Source organism: Pleurodeles waltl, chromosome 1_1 (assembly GCF_031143425.1).
Source record: "Pleurodeles waltl isolate 20211129_DDA chromosome 1_1, aPleWal1.hap1.20221129, whole genome shotgun sequence".
Taxonomy (NCBI): domain Eukaryota; kingdom Metazoa; phylum Chordata; class Amphibia; order Caudata; family Salamandridae; genus Pleurodeles; species Pleurodeles waltl.
In genome coordinates this window covers 219,064,922-219,085,880 of record NC_090436.1, presented here as the reverse complement: position 1 = coordinate 219,085,880, position 20,959 = coordinate 219,064,922, and the positions used below count along the sequence as shown (strand labels likewise).

General features: G+C 45.1%; 1 protein-coding gene across 6 annotated transcripts in view; it reads left to right on the top strand.

Annotated features, from left to right (window-relative positions):
- CPLANE1 (ciliogenesis and planar polarity effector complex subunit 1) overlaps positions 1-20,959 on the top strand; it is a 1,992,329-nt gene that overhangs the window by 1,928,745 nt on the left and 42,625 nt on the right. For all 6 annotated transcript variants that reach the window (XM_069221234.1, XM_069221235.1, XM_069221236.1 and 3 more), the window contains one exon: positions 13,015-13,158. In XM_069221234.1, coding sequence (XP_069077335.1) covers positions 13,015-13,158 — 144 coding nt within the window. The remainder of the gene's footprint in view (positions 1-13,014; positions 13,159-20,959) is intronic.

The window sequence follows — 20,959 nt, the reverse complement described above, 5'->3', positions numbered from 1 at the left end:
GGTCGCTGGGGGGGGCACCCTGGTACTTACTTTAGGGGGTTCCTAGTTCCCCCAGCTCCCTTCTACAGATTCCACTTCCTCGGGTGGTTGTAGGAAGTTGGCTCTGTATATACTGTCTCAAAGTGAGAGATAGTGTGCACAGAGTCCAAGGGTTCCCCTTAGAGATTGATAGTGGCAAAATTAGATAATACTAATGCTCTATTTTGTGGTAGTGTGGTTGAGCAGTAGGCTTATCAGAAGGTAGTGTTAAGCATTTGTTGTACACACAAAGGCAATAAATGAGGAACACGCACTCAGAAGACTTAACTCCAGGCCAATAGGTTTTATATAGAAAAATAAATGTTCTCAATTTATTTTAGAACCACAAGATTTGAGGTATGTACATAAAATGCAAGGTACTTCACACAGGTAAGTATAGAACTTTGATTTAAAACAGTAGTGCACACAGTCTTCATTAAAATGTCAATACTCTATTTTAAAAGTGGACACTGCAAAAATCAACAGTTCCTGGGAAAGGTAAGTTTGGTTAGTTTTTGCAGGTAAGTAAAGCACTTCCACGGTCAGTCTCCTGGGCACAGGCAGCCCACCGTTGGGGGTTCAAGGCAACCCCAAAGCCACAGCACCAGCAACACAGGGCCGGTCAGGTGCAGAGGTCAAATGAGGGCCCAAAACACATAGGTGCCTATGAAGTACAGGGGTGCTACAGTCCTGATCTGCTTACAGGTAAATACCTGCGTCCCCCGGGAGCAGACCAGGGGGGTTTTGTAGAGCACTGGGGGGACACACACAAGCCCACAAAACACACCCTCAGTGGCACAGGGGCGGCCGGGTGCAGTAGGCAAAGTAGGCATCAGGTTTGCTATAGAAAGCAATGAGGGACCCGGGGGTCACTTAGGCGATGCAGGCAGGACACAGGGGGGCTTCTTGGGCCAGCCACCGACTGGGCTAGGATGAGGGCCGCCTGCTGGTCACTCCTGCACCGGTAGGTGGTTCCTCTCAGTCCTGGGGGCTGTGGGTGCAGTGCTTGGTCCAGGCGTCGGGTTCCTTTGTTACCAGGCAGTTGCGGTCATGGGGAGCCTCTGGATCCTCTCTGCAGGCGTGGGGATGCCGGGAGGTCGACTCAGGGTGTCCACATCGTTGGAGTCACCTGGGAGTCCTCTCTGCAGTGTTGGTTTCTCCAAACTCGTGGGTGGGCTGTGGTCGGAGGGGTGGGCATCTCCACTAGCTAGGATGCCCTGGGGCGCTGTAACAAAAGGCATGAGCCTTTGAGGTTTACCGCCAGGTGTTACAGTTCCTGCAGGGGGAGGTGAGAAGCACCTCCGCCCAGTGTAGGCTTTGTTCCTAGCCACAGAGTGACAAAGGCACTCACTCCATGTGGCCAGAAACTTGTCTGTTTGTGGCAGGCTGACAGAAACTGGTCAGCCTAGCACTAGGAGTCGGACTGGTATTCAGGGGGCATCTCTAAGATGCCCTCTGGGTGTATTTTACAATACATCCCACACTGGAATTAGAGTGCATTTATTGTGCTGAGAAGTTTGATACCAAAGTTCCCCGATTTCAGTGTAGCCATTATGGAACTGTGGAGTTTGTGTTTGACAAACTCCCAGACCATATATTCTTATGGCCACCCTGTACTTACAATGTCTAAGGTTTTGCTTAGACACTGTAGGGGCATATTGCTCATGCAACTATGCCCTCACCTGTGGTATAGTGCACCCTGCCTTAGGGCTATGAGGTCTGCTAGAGGGGTGACTTACCTATGCCACAGGCAGTGTGAGGTTGGCATGGCACTCTGAGGGGAGTGCCATGTCGACTAATTTTCTCCCCACCAGCACACACAAGCTGTGAGGCAGTCTGCATGTGCTGAGTGAGGGGTCCCCAGGGTGGCATAAGACATGCTGCAGCCCTTAAAAACCTTCCCTGGCATCAGGGCCCTTCGTACCAGGGGTTCCATTTACAAGGGATTTATCTGAGTGCCAGGGCTGTGCCAATTGTGGAAGCAAAGGTACAGTTTACGGAAAGAACACTGGTGCTTGGGCCTGGTTAGCAGGGTCCCAGCACCCTCTCAATCATAACTGGCATCAGCAAAAGGCAAAAAATTCAGGGGGTAACCATGCCAAGGAGGCATTTCCTTACACCCATCCTGCCAGCCCACAGGCATTACCTGTGGTTCAAGATAGGCCACAAGCACTTTCAGTTTACCGTGCTCCCTTTTGGTCTCACCAGTGCCCCTCGGGTGTTCACGAAGGTGATGGCGGTGGTGGCTGCGCATTTGCGCAGGTCAGGGATTTTGGTCTTCCCCTACCTCGACGATTGGTTGTTTAAGGCTCCCACGCCCCAGGCTCTCATCACCCATCTCCAGACAGTGAACCTCCTGCATTCACTTGGGTTCACTGTCCAGTGTGCTGAAGTCACACCTGACTCCCTCTCAGAAGCTTACTTTCATTGGAGCTGTTATGGATACGGTGCAGTATCTGGCCTTTCCTCCCGAGCAGCGAGTCCAGGATATTCAGGTTATGATACCGATGTTTCTGCTTTTTTCTGGATTTCGGTAAGACAGTCTCTGAGGCTGCTGGGACTCATAGCTTCCTGCATTCTATTGGTCAAGCATGCCAGATGGCATATGAGGGCCCTGCAGTGAGACCTGAATTTCCAGTGGGCACAGCATTAGGGCAATCTTACCGACGTGGTTCAGATCTCGGAGGGAACTGCAAAGGATCTGCAGTGGTGGTTAGTGAACTGTGATTGGGTCAAAGGCAGACTCCTCTCCCTTCCCCAACCAGATCTCACAGTAGTGACAGATGCGTCACTTCTGGGATGGGGTGGCCATCTGGGAGAGGTGGAGATCAGAGGTCACTGGTCCCCGGCGGAATCTGGGCTCCATATCAACTTGTTGGAGCTTCGGGCAATCCGACTAGCATTAAAGGCATTTCTTCCTGTTGTGAAAGGGAAGGTAGTGCAGGTGTTCACGGACAACAAAACCGCAATCTGGTACTGCAACAAGCAGGGCGGTGTGGGTTGTGGACCCTTTGTCAAGAGGCTCTGCGCCTCTGGACATGGCTGGAACAGCAGGGCATAACCCTGGTAGTTCAACACCTGGCAGGCTCCATGAATGCCAGGGCGGACGAGTTCAGCCGAAAATGCTTATCAGATCACAAATGGTATCTCCATCCGGAGGTGGCACAAGGACTCTTTCAGCAGCGCGAAGAGCCTTGGTTAGATCTGTTTGCCTCCGTAGAGAACGCGCAATGTCAGCAGTTTTGCGCATTGGAGTTTCCAAGACAGCTATCACTAGGCAACGCATTTCGTTGCGAGTGGAGTTCAGGCCTCCTGTGCGCCTTTCCGCCCATATAACTTCTGCCCAGAGTTCTCAGGAAAATCAAGAACGACCGAGCCCAAGTAATGCTAGTGGCTCCGGATTGGGCACGGAAAGTTTGGTATCCAGAGCTTCTCAAAATGAGCATCAGTCCTCCAATCAGGTTGCCTCTTAAGGATGATCTTCTGTTGCAGCAGCAGGGAAAGGTTTTTCACCCCAACCTCTCAACTTTGCAGCGTCATGTGTGGAGGTTGAGCGGCAACAGTTGATGGTTTATGACCTCCCTTCTGAAGTCTGTGATGTAATTCTGGCAGCCAGGCGTACCTCTGCTAAGTCTATTTACGCCTGCCGATGGAAACGATTTGTTTCATATTGTAGAGAGAGGTCTATTGATCCTCTTTCTTCTTCTCTATCTAATATCCTTTTGTTTATTTTATCTCTTGCCCAACAGGGTTCCTCTTTAGGGGCTCTAAAGGCTATCTTGCTGCCTGTATTGGCTTTTCTACGCTTGCCCGATCAACCATCTTTGTTTAAGTCTCCTATAGTACAAAGATTTTTGAAAGGGCTTGTGCATTTGTTTCCACCTGTGCCTTTTGTCATGCCCCAGTGTGATCTTAATCTTGTTCTTACCTTCCTAAAACAGCCTTTTTGGTGGCAATTACATCTGCCAGGAGAGTTAGTGAGCTGCAGGCTTTATCTTCAAAACCACTGTATCTCACGATCTATCCTGACACCGTAGTATTAAGAACTCGTGCCTCTTTCCTCCCCAAGGTGGTGACCCCTTTCAATCTGGGTCAAAATATCACCCTGCCCACATTCTTTGCACCACCGCATCCCTGTAGGGAAGAGGAGCGTCTCCATCGGCTGGACCCAAAAAGAGCGTTATCATTCTACTGTGACCGCACTAAAGAGTTCCGGCTGGACGACTAACTTTTTGTGGGGTACGTTGGTGCAAAGAAGGGTCGGGCAGTACAGAAACGATCCATTTCGCGCTTGGTCATTCTCTGTATAAAGATCTTCTACACTTTGGCCAAGAAGCAGCCTCCAGAGGGCTTGAGGGATCACTCCACCAGAGGGAAAGCTGCTACCACTGCGTTAGCTCGTGGTGTGTCGGTTCTTGACATCTGCCAAGCAGCAACGTAGGCTTCCTTGCACACGTTTGTGAGAAACTACTGCCTGGATAGCCAAGTGAGAAGGGAGGGGCATTTTGCCTGTTCAGTCCTGCAGGACTTCCTGGTATAAAATATATCCTTAAGACCCACCGCCAAGGAATTATAGCTTGAGTATCTATTCTAACATAAGGAATCTTCAGCTAGAAGTCTCTATCAGATGAACAAGTTACTTACCTTCAGTAACAAATTATCTGGTAGAGAGACTATCTAGCTGCAGATTCCTTACACCCACCCAAGCCTCCCTGCTCTGTGGATATATATTTATGTATATATTTATGTATGTGTGTTTTTTGGTAGTTTTTTGTCTTTCTCAGACAATCAAGTGAAAAAGCTAAACTAAATACTGTTGGTTCTTCCATGACACTGCGTGTCTGGCGTGGAAAGTTGTGGGAAAAGAACTGACGTACATGTGCCGAGGTGGTGTCTATATAGTCAACCGTGATGTCATAGACTGCTCCAACGACGCTGACAATGCCACGCAGATCCGAATGACGCCTCCCAACAGTGCGCGCAGGGTACCCCTCAGCAGAAAAATTCCGGATTCAAAGCTGACTCCAGGAAATTCTAATGTAAGGAATCTGCAGCTAGATAGAGTCTCTACCAGATAATTTGTTACTGAAGGTAAGTTACTTGTTCTTTAGTGCACTATATGGAGAGCCAGCTTCCTACACTGCAGTCCCTCCTCCGGGTCACTATGATTTTGGTATCTGATTCTAAAGCAAGGAATCTGAGGCTAATCAGATGAACAACTTACTTACCTTCGGCATTATCTGATAGAGACAAGATCTAACCTCAGATTCCTTAACGACCTGCCAATCCTCCCCGCTTTGCTAACTGAGTCCTCTGTTGTTTTAGAGATTTCATTATGGAAATCTACACCTTGAATTAAAAATGTGGTGATTACTTGACACAGGGGTGTCTTTTCTTCTAGCCCACTCTTTCAGTACACAATTTCTATACGTGGCTCTACATTTTGAGCGTGGAAAATACTCCCGGAAGAAACTGACGTCGGCGAGGGGGTTATATGGGCTCCGCTGACATCACATCGAGAGGACAGCGTTGATATGAAGTCGTGCGACACCCTCTTCAGACATGCTATGGGAAAAAAGTTTCAGGATCCAGTCTTGCACCTGGGGAGGATTCTAAAGTAAGGACTCTGTGGCTAGATCCTGTCTCTACCAGATAATGCATTACCAAAGGTAAGTAACTTGTCCACTAATACATGTATACTACAAGCGTCACTGCCACCACCTTATATGATCACTAAGAGCAGTGGAAAATAGTCTCCGATTCTGCTGCAGTCATACCGCTCACCACAGGTTGTAGGAGCAGATGTTGCTACTGTCTGCATATTTTACAAATTAGAACAGTATTTATCAACATCTTTTCATATTAATCTTGAATTGCAAATGCATTTTTATCTTAACAGTGTTTTCTAAGACCCAAATCCTGGCGTTATTTGATACCAATTTAATAAGATTTGCGTTAATCATATTTCATGTTTTCAAGTACTCGAAGGAAATTTCAAAGTGTTTCACCTAATCTAACACAGTGTTTGATCTATGATGTCGCCTCCTATAATGTCCTGAGTTTCAGTAATTTGTGATGTCACTTCTTGTGATATCACAACAGTAGAGTCAACGGTTGTGTCACTTTTTGAGGTTGTTATGATGAATTCATGGACACTACTCAAGGTAGGTTTTTTATTCTTTATTCAGCTCCATACACTATACACCTCTGACTCTCCTTTGCCCACTTCACCCGCTCTCCACAACTGTCACCACCGTATCCTCTCTCTCATCACTTTCCACTATTACAACATACTCTCTCGTGCCATGCTGTAATCATGGAATGTGATGTTATGATAATAAAGCTCATCATAACACATCCCCCTTTCATCAAATTAACCAAAACAACTTAGCAACTAGTTAAAAACCATTAAATGTTATTACAAGGATATATTTTCTATCAGTATATACATTTTTTTCAAAAACATTACATTCACTTTTACTAATTGACACCACAAACTCTAAACATTTTGCACAAATTATTTCAGATACAATTCACAAAATCTTAAAATCTCCTCGGTTTGGTGATAATTCTACCAAATCTTCCTGTCTTGATGGAACCATCATCAACTCTACTCTTGTTATCCTTATTTACAATGACTGCTGAACTGTCCCTTCCTCCTATACAGCTAGGGTCATTAACATCACAATTTCCTTCAGTGTGCTGGTACTTATCTAAATTATTTAGCTCAACATTGTCCATCTAGTCATATTTACACACTTTTTCTTCTTCAGTCGGTTGAGAAAATCCACACTCTGCAATTCTACTCATATGCCATACTTTTTCATCGTTCAATTCAGCTGAGTTGCAAAAAAACTTACAAATTAGCAGTGGCCTAGAAAATCTGCTTTCTCCCTTTTGCAAAAAGTTGCCTTTCTTAACTTTAACCAATTCCCCACTATAAGAAGCTGGCTCTGTATATACTATATCAAAAAGAGCTATAGTGTGCACAGAGTCCAGGGGTTCCCCAAGGGGCTTGACAGAGGCAATAATAGATAATACTAATGCTCTATTTGTAGTTGTGTAGTCGAGCAGTTAGGCTTATCAGAGTGTAGTGTTAAGCATTTGTTGTACAAACACATGCAATAAGTGAAAACACACACTCAATGACTTAACTCCAGGCCAATAGGTTTTTATATCGAAAAATATTATTTTATTAATTTATTTTTAGAACCACAAGATTCATTTAGCGGGTAGGTACATTAAATGAAAGGTACTTTGATACCAAACTTCCCAGTATTCACTGTAGTCATTATGGAGCTGTGGAGTTTGTTTTTGACAAACTCCCAGACCATATACTTAATATGGCCACATTGTACTTATAATGTCTAAGAATGGACTTAGACACTGTAGGGGCATATTGCTCATGCAACTATGCTCTCACCTGTGGTATAGTGCACCCTGCCTTAGGGCTGTAAGGCCTGCTAGAGGGGTGACTTACCTATGCCACAGGCAGTATTTTTTGTGCATGGCATCCTGGGGGGGATGCCATGTCGACTTTGCCTTTTTCTCCCCACCAACACACACAATCTGCAATGGCAGTGTGCCTGTGTTAGGTGAATGGTCCCTTAGGGTGGCACAACACATGCTGCAGCCTTTAGGGACCTTCCCTGGTCACAGGGCCCTTGGTACCACTGGTACCTTTTGCAAGGGACTTATTGGTGTGCCAATTGAGGAAACAATGGTACATTTTTAGTGAAAGAACACTGGTGCTGGGGCCTGGTTAGCAGGGTCCCAGCACACTTCTCAGTCAAGTCATCATCAATATCAGGCAAAAAGTGGGGGGTAACTGCAACAGGGAGCCATTTCCTCACAGTAGTTTTTTTCTTTTTGTACAGTTTTGGCCCTGTCCCGCTCCTTCATTTATTATGTAGGGAACCCTTACTTTAGTTGGCAATTGACAAAGGCATACGGGTGAGAAAATCTGCCACTCTCTTCTTAACTCCTGGCCAATATTGAACATCACAGGTATGAGCCAGTAATTTGACTGACAAGCTACTTAATCTTGGTGATGAGTACTGTAAACCTGTAATTGTCAAAATTTTAGTTAAAGGTTTATGATTCGATCTCTATAACACTTCAAAACCCGCACATATTGTCGGAAACGATTTGAAGCCCACACACAGGCCAGTGTCTTGCGTTCTATAATAGAATACTTCTCCTCAGCTGATGTTAAAGATTGAGAGGCAAACGCAACTATCCATTCATTTTATTCTTCATCATAGTGTGTTGAAACTGCCCCAAGACCATTGTTACTAGCATCAGTTGTGACTATGCTTTTGCATTTGGGATTGAAGCCCTTAAGAAATGGTACCTTCCATAGACTATTCTTCAACTTAACAAAAGCCTCTTCACATTACTCTGACCACACAAACCTAACTTTATTTTTAAGTAATTGGCTTATATGGTACGTCTTTTCAGAAAAATTCCTTATGAATATGGAATAAAATTCTGCCAATCCTAAAAAAAGCTCTCACATCATCTTTAATGTTAGACTTGGGGCTTCTTTAATTGCGTCAATTAATTTGATCTTGGGCTTTATACCTTCCTTACTTAAGTTGTGTCCTAAATACACTACTTCTTCCTGTGAAAATTTACATTTACTAAACTCAACTGTTAACCCCTTGCTTTTAAGAACATCCATTCCTTATTTCAATCTATCATCTTGTTCTGTTTTCTCTTTTCCAATCACTAGAGTATCGTCTTGAAACAACATAACTTCATCAATATCTTTGACTATGTTGCTCAAAACTCTTTGAAACAGCGCGCAGCTGATGGCAAACCAAATGGTACTCGGGTAAATTAGAAACAACCAAAAGGTGTTGCGAATGTGGTCAATTTGTTGTTATCTTGGTGTAACGGAACCTGATGGTACGCCGATTTGAGGTCCAGCATCGAAAACCAGCGTGCATCTTTGGTAGCCCCAAGCATTGCATTTATTCTAGGTAACCGATATTGATCTACTAAAATATTTTTATTAAGTTCTCTAAGAATCACACATAATCTGACTTTGCCATTAAGTCTTCTAACTACAACCAATGGGGATACCCACTCTGCAGATTCTACCTGTTCAATTATACCCTCCTTGACCATTCTTTCCAATTCTTGTTGAACTTCTTTTTGTATGGAAAAAGGGATGTGTCTAACTTTGTGCACACATGGGCTGCAACTTCCTTTAATTTGATTTCATGCTCAAAAGCACTCAGCAAACAAACCTTTCCTGAAAAGACCTCAGGAAACTAATCTAATAAGTTGTTAGTTTTTTTTAACCATTATCTATTCACGATACCCTAAGAATTCAATCTGATCACCAGTATAACTTTTGGCAGTAACATCTGCCTTATCAAGATGACTGCCCACTATTCCTTTAAACTGATCCTTAACCTTAATGTGTACCCCACCAATGTACACCTCACACATGTTTTTTTTGTTTTGTTTTTACATGGTTAATACCAAGGACATCATAATCAATGCAGAATACATAGTTGACATCATCGTCACTGGAGTCATCAGAATTTGAATCTCTCTCCCCTCACACACTTGACATTACTCTTCTTAAATCCCACACATTTCCTACAAACTCTAGCATAATGACCAATGGTCCCACATGATGATCATTTCTGGTTTCTGGCTGGGCATTTCTTTTAAAATGCTAAATGCTCCGTGCTTCCACATCTAGAGCATTTTCTTGTACCTAACATCGCATTCATAGGTTTGTTCTCAGACAGATCTTTAGATTTTCCACTTTTTACATTGTGGTGAGATTTGCTAACAACAAAAAAATTTCTTTAGACAAGATAATTCTATTTACTACAGCAACATCCTGTGTTTCTGTAATAACTGCTTTAGCATGTCTACCAGTGAGTTCTGCTCCTTTTGATCCTGGATATTTGGATTGCTCGCATGAGTTATAATTTGATCCCTATTAGTTCCTCCTGAAGATCACCTAGTCTACAAGTTAATGCTAATGTGCGTAACGCCAACATATATTCATCAACACTCACTGATTTACTTTGTTTCCTTTGAAAAAACTTGAATCTATCAACCGCTACTTACACTATAGGAGCAAAATGGCCATCTAAGTCTTCTAGTGCATGAGAAAAGACATTACCACCTTCCCACCTATTTTTCTCAATTTGGTTATAAACTTTAAGTCCACCTGGACCCAAACAGTGTAGTAGAATTTTATTTTTATTTTCCGGGGATATTTCCTCCTCCTCAAATGTATCAACATAGTTAGAAAAGTATTCTCTCCATTCCTTCTATGGCATAGAAGGTTCTCCTTTAGACTGTAAAAAAGGCTGTGGAGCGTTGAAATTTAACGAATTCAAAGCAGCCATGTGTCACACTGCAAAAATTACTGTATTAAAATATGGCTCGCTTACAATATCAAATTATCATATACTCTTAAAAATGTTATGATCCGCGTATTTATGTGTATCAAAACCGCTATGAGGATCAATGTTAAAATATGGTTTTATCCATTGTCTGGAAACCATTGCTGTGCTACTATTGGTGAAATACTACACTTGGATAAGCACTATGAATGAAGGTGTGCCTATCACCGTGTTACGATCCATGCATATATATGCCACAGCTGTGTGAATCAGCACTGACTTGTCATGAATGAAAATCTACTCTTAAATAAGCACTAAAATAAAGGTGTGCTTATCACTGTGTGTGCACTTCACTCCTTTTGATGCTTCCTAGCTGACATTGAGGGTTCTTTCTACAGGAGATAGATTCATCTTTAAGCATAGACGTGCCGGCACGTTTCTATCTAAAGCCAGTTGCCCACAGAAGTGATTAACTGCGGGATACCTCTCAGACGATTGTTCCCGACAAGAGGTTCACGGCACCCTGTATACAGTGGTATGCGGCAGTGGGCCTGTTCATGTGCCGCACCGACTCCTCACATGCAATGGCAGAATGCTTGTGGTATCCTGTACGCTGCAGTATGTACGCGATAAGCCCGCTCACATGCTGAGCGGACTCCTCTGATTGCTTTGGCATTAGGAAGATTGGGAAAAAGTATATTATGCCCCCGAAAACAACAGCTCTTCTCCGAAAGACGTTAAGTTTACTTAACAACAGTACCGTACTGGATGTACATATATCTCAACACGTGCGGTTTCGAATCCCATCCTCGTCACCACTTCTGTTATGATGAATTCACAGACACGACTCAAGGTAGGTTCTTTCTTCTTCATTCAGCTCCATACACCTCTGTCTCTCCTTTCCCACTTCACCACTCTCGGCAACTGTCACCTCCCGAATTCTCTCTCTCCTCACATTTCACTTTTACAACACACTCTTGTGCCATGCTGTAATCATGGAATGTGATGTTATGTTAATAAAGCCCATAATAACACAGGTGTTTTTAGGGTCAAATGATGTCACGTTCTGTGATGTCACAGAGAGTCAAAGGGGAAAAAATTACATTTAATTCACCTACCACAACAGTAGCTTTTCTTTGAAAACTGTGTCATTAGTTAAAAGCCAGACAGTTAGTCGTGGACTGGATCCCATAGGACCTTATCTGGCACTGCCTAGGGGTGATAATGGAGGTATTCATTGAGGAAGAGCACAGAAAGAGTAGGTGCGGTAGGAGCAATGGACTATCAGAATCATCCTTGATGTAAAAGTCTTTGTGTACCGGACAGTGAAATATTTTAATTTCTGTTGGTAATACAACTAATAAAAATATGTTTTCAACAAAACAAGACAGACATTTAAGAAATCAGCCTAAACAATGACATTCTTTAAGAATAATTGTCGTATACTGTTCCTCAATTTATGATTTTTTTGGTAGTTGTAGTGACTAGATTTTCTGTTAGGAGACGGCCCTGCTATGTAACACCTTTTACGGTACGCTCATTAGAAGCTGAATTAAAATTACAGAAGGGAGAATGACGCCCTTAACCAGAGAATATATGTGCCCTCAGAAGAGATTTGAGGGTGAGAGTTGCGACTGAAGAGAAACCGGCAAGTTATTCCATAGCTTGGAGTATAAACTCGTAAATATCTGATAGCCAAACTTGCATACATTGAGTACCAAGGGTTCAGGACAGAATTACTACCTGAGAGAACGATTCTAGTGATACAAGATTTCAGGACAAATAAACCCTTGCAAATAGCGGCCTTAAAAGTGACGCATGATTTCCAGAGTAAATTATCTTGGGGGAAACATCTCCGTTTAATTAACTCAGAATATCAATATTAGATACAAAATAACAGGGGGGCTATAGCACAAAAATATGGTGTTCGGGTTACAGTAAGGATTAAAAATAAATAAAATGTTCAGGTTATGTTAACAAATCCAAGTAAGTAGGCGAATTATTGGATTTAAGGCTATCCAGCTTTCGCTGATAAATATCAAATGGTTGTTTGAGCTGTGGGTACTGTACTTCCCAGCATGCATTCTTGCAGTGACTGACATTGGCGAGATTGCCATTTCTTCTTCCAGGTCACATACCTGTCTTTTACCTGTACTTTACAGTTATTTTGCTGCACTTGTCAGTGTATCTTAGATGTTTGAACTTGCTAAAAATACTTAGTAAAATGATGCAATAATATTTTAACATTTTTATTGGAGTGGTGGAGCCATATGACATCCAACAAAGCATGTCTTTAGGACTCTCTGGCAGGCCTTAACAAGGAATGCTTCTGACGTAGACTGTTCTGTTAGAGCTTTGGAACTTCTGGGTCACTTTCTGCAGGAGTCAACAGAGTGAGTGCTCTCCTGAGCTGGACTCTGTAGCGCGTTTCATGATGGTGGCCAGGGCAGAGGAGGAATTAGGGATGAGGCTGTGTGGGTTAGTTAACACAGCCCTCAAAATATGATGGTTTACCAGTTCATTGGACTGTAATTACAATGTCATTTAATTGTATATTTTTGTATGCACTGCCAAATAAAAGATTTAAACTTAACATATTTGTATTGTTATCCCCTCTAAGAAACCTCCTTGCCACGGGATCGAATGTCTCAGATCACACGAAGAGGAATTCTAGTTAATCGGAGCACAAAAAAAGGACATGCTCACGTCGAGGGAAGGGAGAAGCCAGGCTTCGATGCAAAAAGGCCTGTCTCAGCCAATCCAGGTATAGCATCAACACCATTGTTTTGTTTAAAGCATTGCTTCTATTTAAGGATATATTAATGAGTATATAAGAAAAAAGAAGAAAGACTGCAACTTAGTAAAAGGAGAAGAGAAAGATAATAAAAAGAGAGGAGGGAGACAGAAAAGAGAATCAATGAAAAGAGGGCAAACACAAAAAGATGATTAGAGAAAAATTTGATTTTCATTAGGATTGAATAAATTTGTATTTCATTTGTGACTCAAACCCTGAACTTTTTCCCCATCAAAGTTAAGTGAAGTTTCTTATCAAATTCATACATTTGACTGAATCTAACAAATATTTTACTATTCCCACTTTTCAAACTAACTATAGAAAATAATTTACTGGTGCGGGAGTGTTATGATTGCAAGTGTGCTGGGACCCTGTTAACCAGGCCCCAGCACCAGTGTTCTTTCCCTCAACTGTACCTTTGTTCCCACAATTGGCATAACCCTGACACACAGATAAGTCCTTTGTAAATGGTACCTCTGGTACCAAGGGCTCTGTCACCATAGAAGGTCTCTAAGGGCTTCAGCATGTATTATACCACCCTGGGGACCCCTCACTTAGCACATGCACACTGCCTTATAGCTTGTGTGTGCTGGTGGGGAGAAAATGACTAAATCCACATGGCACTCCCCTCAGGGTGCCATGCCCACATCCCACTGCCTGTGGCATAGATAATTCTCTTCCAGGGGATCCTCATCAATAGTCATAAACATTGAATATTCCCGCCCTTGTGCGGGGACCCCGGAGCATATATAAAATACACACATATTATACATGTGTAAAAACAGCAATGCAGGCTATAATGTTAAAACAGGCTAAAATGCTTTATTTCTATGAAGTTTTATTATTTTTTATTTTTTATATTATAAAATTACAATAGAGAATAAATATCTACCTAAGCCCCCAAAACTGGGCTTAGGGAAGTAAGCAGCAGTAAACTCTAGAGAAAAAGAGAAAAAACTACATTGAAAAACAATGGAGCATTCTTAGCCAATAGGCTGCATGCAGGTTAACACAGGAGAACCATAAAAACTTTGGCACCGTGCCTTTAAGATCCTGAGCACCTTCAGTATCCCACCATGCCTCAGGGGTGAAGGAAAGGTGACAGTTGGTTCACAGTTAGGTCAGTTCTTTTTTCCGGCTTCTTCTGAGAGGATCCTGGAGCATTGAGCTCTCAGTTTTTCTGAGTTTTTTCTCAGAAAAATCCTTTAAAAAGCGTTTTTTCCTGTTTCATTCGACAGATAACATCTTTGTCTGTGTTTGGCAGTTTTTTCCTGACAGAAAAATGCCTTCACTTTTTGTCAAATGCCCTTCTTGTGGGAAGAAGAAGGCCCAGTCAGACCCACACTCTCTTTGTATTGTGTGCCTGCCTCTAGAGTCACTGCCCTGACACTTGCAAGCACTGCAAGAATATGTCAAAGAGGACTCTGAAGGACAGAGAGAAGATCAGGCTACATGGGCTTCATGAGAGGCAGAAAACATCGTCCTCCTCTCTTCCCAGGAAACCAGCAGGCCATTCTCAGGAGAGAATGGCTAGGTCGACGTCAGCAGGTAGGAAAGTACCTGTTTGTTCCCCGTCTACGTCGTCGCTGCCACCGTCTCACCGGCATAGATCGCCGTCGACGGCGAAAGACCCGACGTCGAAGGATACGGCGTCGAGGGAGCACCATCGCAGGGGCAGATCTCCGTCGACGGCAGCCCACCGATCGACGTCGAGCCATCGCCGGCGTGCCCGGTCACCGCCAAAGGCCATACGCCCCCGACGTCAAGAGACGCGACGTCGAAATCGCCACGACGGCATGAGAGACATCCGCCGTTGACCTCCCACCGCTCCACGTCGAGGCACACGACGGCGAGTAGGTCGAGGTCCAAAGATCGCCGTTCGACGTCGAGGCACTCAATGTCGAGGCAAGAGCATCCGATGGGGCGCCCTTCGACGTCGACACAGCCATCGACGTCGACACAGGTTTTACCTGTCCCGCAGGGAGTAGAACATCGCCCTTCGCCAACAGACAAGGCCGCACCATCTCCCGTGGTCTTCATACCGAGCGACTCATCTCGGTCAAGAGCGGCATCATCTGGGCATGTTTCGCCCATCAACCTATCTCCAAGATGGCTAGAGAGCCTTAACAGACCAGCGGCCTCCCCGGATTCGCAGTATTCGCGAATGTACTCGCCTACTGCCTCCCTTCCAAGAACACCATCACCGACAGCAAGGGCAGGACGGGCTCGTTCTGTTCCTCGTCAACCGACCGTGAGACCTGGGCGCTCTGCTACAGCGTCTCGCAGCAGGTCTCGTTCTTAGCGGCGATCCAGGTCTCGTTCACGAAGAAGATCACCCTCTTGGTCGTCTTCAGGATCATCTGTCGGGCGTTACTCCCCCACCCTAACAGATTCTCCACCTGCTAGGGTCTCACCGGTGGATGACATTACGACGTTTAACGAGGTGCTGTTAAGGGGAGCGCAGAAATTAAACATAGAGGTTCCAGAGCCATCTACCTCCTCGTCAGTCATCTTCGAGACTCTGCAGCATAGATCAGCGTCAAAAAAGCTACTGCCTCTAGTGCCTGGTTTGTTGCAGCCAACCATGGACACTTTTCTGGCCCCAGCTACGCTCAAATCTGCCCCGGCTAGGATTCTGAAAAAATATAAGGCTCCCGAACAGGACCCTCTGTTCCTAAGAAAGGATCCACCACCGGACTCTGTGATATTGGCCGCAGCCCGAAAAACCCACTCGGTGGCATCATCCTCCACGGTCCCCCCGGATAAAGAGAGCAGGCATCTAGACTCTCTGGGGAGAAAGATGTGCGGTACGGCAGCTTCGGCAATGAAAGTCTCCAGTGCTTCTGCACTCCTGGGCAGGTATGACCGTTCTCTGTGGGACTCCCTCAATAGATTCACAGAGAAATTGCCCAGAGAAGACAGACAAGATTTTCAAGAGATCTTGCAGGAGGGATGCCTGGTATCCAACCAGGTTATCAGCGCGGCGGCAGATGGGGCGGATCTAGCTGCACATGGGTATGCACATGGAACCTGTGCAAGAATGTCTTCCTGGCTGAGGCTGACTGGGTTAAAACAAGAAGCACAACAGCGCATCCTGAATCTCCCATTCGCCGGGAACTCGCTGTTCGGTACCCATGCAGACGAGGAAATGGCCCGCATGAAGACCGAGGTGGACACCATGAGGGCCGTAGGCCTGGAAAGGAAGAAAGATTTCAGGAGAAGGTATAGGCCTTATGACAGGCGCCCTTTCCAGCAGAGGGTTCAATCCCCTCACTGGTCCCAGAGGCCACAACAACGGCAGGGACGCCCTCTTTTTCAGCGAAGGAACACAAGGGAGCGAGGGTCAAGTAGACCTCATCAGTCCACACCGAAAGCGCCGGCCAAACAATGAGATCTCGCTTCCCTCGACACTGTACACCACTCCGGTGGGGGGAAGTATTGCAGGTTATCTTCACGAGTGGCACTCTATCACAAGAGACAAATGGGTGCTCAATATTGTCGAAAATGGCTACTCTCTTCTTTTCAAACAGCCTCCACCACACCTGCCACCAGCCAAATACAATCCATCTCATCTCAGCCTGCTGCGCAAAGAGGCTCTCGCCCTCTCACAAAAGAATGCCATAGAAAGGGTTCCACCTGCGCACAGAGGAAAGGGGGTTTACTCCCGTTATTTTCTGGTGGCGATAAAGGGCCGAGAGGGCGTCTTCAGACCAATTCTGGACTTACGGCTGCTGAACAAATACATAAGAAAACAGAAGTTCAGGATGCTAGCGCTTCACCAGATTTTCCCTCAACTACATCAGGGAGACTGGATGTGCTCCATCGACCTGCAGGATGCATATTTTCACATCCCAATAGCTCCCAAGCATCGGAAATTCTTGCGCTTCCAAGTAGCGTCACAGCATTACCAGTTCAGAGTTCTACCATTTGGCCTGAAATCTGCCCCATGCGTCTTCTCGAAATGTATGGCGGTGGTAGCGGCACATCTTCGAAAACAAAAGATATTAATCTACCCATACCTAGACGACTGGTTACTGAAGGCTTCTTCTCCGGAGCAGGCGAGAAGCCATCGGGACATTGTGCTCAGGGTTTGCGAGTCTCTAGGTCTTCAGGTCAATTCCCAAAAGTCAACATTGATTCCAACACAGAACCTTCACTACCTGGGAGCTATAATAAACACAGAACTCCAAAGACTGTATCCTTTGGAGGAACGACTATCCTCAATAGACAGGAAGTGTCAGGACCTGTTGAAATCCAACGCACCTACGGCACGTCAGGTGACCTCGCTGCTGGGCTCCATGGCATCATGCATCTTCATTGTCCCAAATGCCAGACTGCACATGAGGCCTCTCCAAGAGGCATTGGAGAGCAACTGGAGCCAAAGGACAGGTCGCTGGGAGGACAGAGTGCGACTACCGGCAGCGGCACTTCAGTCATTGAAATGATGGATGCACAGACCTCACCTGTCAATAGGTGCTCCGTTTCACCAGGTAGTTCCATCCGACACTCTCGTAACGGATGCGTCTCTTCAGGGATGGGGGGCTCATCTGGGTCCCCTTCAAGCTCAAGGCCTGTGGTCAGACAAGGAAAAGCAGTACCACATCAATCTGCTGGAACTCTGAGCGGTCCATCTGGCTCTCAAGTCTTTCACACCATTGATTCAGGGGAAAACTCTCCTAATACAAACGGACAATACAACCACGATGTATTATTTGAACAAACAGGGGGGAACGAGATCCCTACCCCTATCTCGAGAGTCCCAAACGATATGGCATTGGCTCCTGGCCAGAGGAATGTCACTTACAGCGGTTCACCTGCCAGGTCAACAAAACGTGGAAGCAGATTTCCTGAGCAGACACCTAGAGGACGCACACGATTGGGTCCTACACGGCGAAGTCGTCGAATACATCTTCGCTCAATGGGGTCGACCTCAATTGGATCTCTTCGCAGACGAAGTAAAAAAGAAATGCCCAGACTTCGCATCCAGGTTCTACCGTCCGGGATCTCGAGGGAATGACCTGTTGATCGACTGGTCAGGGATATTTCTCTAAGCCTTTCCACCGATTCCCCTCATACCGGCAGTGATCAACAAACTTTACAGATCCAGAACCAGAATGATTCTCATAGCACCACAATGGCCCCGTCAATTCTGGTACACAGATCTCCTCAACCTATCCGAAAACCTCACAGGAGGCTGCCGTGCAGACCGGATCTTCTGAGCAGAATGGAGGGCAGCATTCTGCATCCCAACCTACCCTCTCTGAGCTTAACAGCATGGCTCCTGAATTCGTGCAGTATGGGCACCTAGGGCTCTCACAGGAGTGTATGAACATCTTGAAAGAGTCCAAACGACCTTCCACGCGGCGTTCTTACGCTTTTAAGTGGAAAAGATTCTACATATGGTGCTGTCAACAAGGCCAGAACCCCATACGGGCTCAGGAGGATGTCATACTGTCCTATTTACTTCATCTGGCAAAGTCCGGTCTGCAGGTATCATCCATTAAGGTACATTTTGTCTGCCATTACAGCCTATCGTAAGTCACCTTCTCAGGAATCCTTCTTTACGAAACCTGTAGTCAAGGATTTCTTAGAAGGTTTGAAAAAAGTTTTTCTGCCCATTCGGAGACCATCTCCTCCATGGGAACTGAACATAGTATTGTCAAAACTTATGGGCCCTCCTTTTGAGCCTATACACAAGGCCTCTTTACAACACCTTACGTGGAAGATGGCTTTTTTTGGTGGCCATTACTTCGGCGAGGAGGGTCAGCGAAATTCAGGCTTTGTCTTCCAAAGAACCGTACACGGTTTTTCACGACAATAGAGTGGTTCTGCGAACTCATCCATCTTTCCTTCCGAAAGTGGTGTCAGAATTCCATATCAATCAGACTATATCTTTACCAACTTTCTTTCCCAATCCGGAGACTCCGGCAGAGAAAGCATTGCACTCCTTAGACTTGAAAAGAGTGCTGAAATTGTATTTGGATAAAACAAAATCGATTAGACATTCCAACCGATTGTTTGTAAATTATGGTCATTTGAGGACAGGAGAGGCAGCATCTAAACAAACTATATCAAGATGGATAGTTTCTTGTATTGTTAATACTTACCAGCTGGCTAATAAACAATTACTAGCTAGGCCTAAAGCGCATTCCACAAGGGGAAAAGCGGCTACTGCTGCCCTCCTTAACAATGTTCCAATATCTGAGATTTGTAAGGCTGCTACATGGAAGTCTGTACATACGTTTACTAGACATTACTGTTTGGACTCAGATGCAAGAGCGGATGCCCAAGTGGGGCAGGCCTCTCTGAGAAATTTATTTGCATAACGTGTATCTATTCCTGCACTTCTATTAGACAGTCCGCAGAGTTTAGGGATGGGCTTGCTAATCTATTCAATGTTTATGACTATTGATGAGGATCCCCTGGAAGAGAAGGATACGTTACTTACCTGTAAATCCTAGTTCTCTTCCAGGGGTATCCTCATCAAAGTCATAAACAACCCACCCTCCTCCCCGGACTCACGTCTCCTAGAAGTGCAGGACAGACTGTTTTTCGAATCAGTTACACAGATTGTCACCGTAAAAAAGTACTGACCTAACTGTGAACCAACTGTCACCTTTCCTTCACCCCTGAGGCATGGTGGGATACTGGAGGTGCTCAGGGTCTTAAAGGCACGGTGCCAAAGTTTTTATGGTTCTCCTGTGTTAACCTGCATGCAGCCTATTGGCTAAGAATGCTCCATTGTTTTTCAATGTAGTTTTTTCTCTTTTTCTCTAGAGTTTACTGCTGCTTACTTCCCTAAGCCCAGTTTTGGGGGCTTAGGTAGATATTTATTCTCTATTGTAATTTTATAATATAAAAAAAAAAAACTTCATAGAAATAAAGCATTTTAGCCTGTTTTAACATTATAGCCTGCATTGCTGTTTTTACACATGTATAATATGTGTGTATTTTATATATGCTCCGGGGTCCCCGCACAAGGGCTGGAATATTCAATGTTTATGACTTTGATGAGGATACCTCTGGAAGAGAACTAGGATTTACAGGTAAGTAACTTATCCGTCACCCCTCTAGCAGGCCTTACAGCCCTAAGGCAGGGTGCACTATACCACAGGTGAGGGCATAGTTGCATGAGCAATATGCCACTACAATGTCTATGCCAAACCTTAGACATTGTAAGTGCAGGGTAGACATAAAGAATATATGGTCTGGGAGTCTGTCAGTTACAAACTCCACAGTTCCATAATGGCTACACTGAAATCTGGGAACTTTGGTATCAAACTTCTCAGCACAATAAATCTACACTGATGCCAGTGTGGGATTTATTGTAAAATACACCCAGAGGGCATCTTAGAGATGCCCCCTGAATACCAGTCCGACTCCTAGTGCTAGGCTGACCAGTTTCTGTCAGCCTGCCACAACCAGACGAGTTTCTGGCCACATGGGGTGAGAGCCTTTGTCACACTCTGGCCAGGAACAAAGCCTGTACTGGGTGGAGGTGCTTCTCACCTCCCCCTGCAGGAACTGTAACACCTGGCGGTGAGCCTCAAAGGGCTCATGCCTTTTGTTACAGCGCCCCAGGGCATCCCAGCAAGTGGAGATACCCGCCCCTTCGGCCACAGCGCCCACTTTTGTCGGCAAAGGCGGAGGAGATAATAAGAAAAACAAGGAGGAGTCACCCACCAGTTCAGGACAGCCCCTAAGGTGCCCTGAGCTGAGGTGACCCCTGCCTTTAGATACCCTTAGAGGTTGATAGTGGCAAAATTAGATC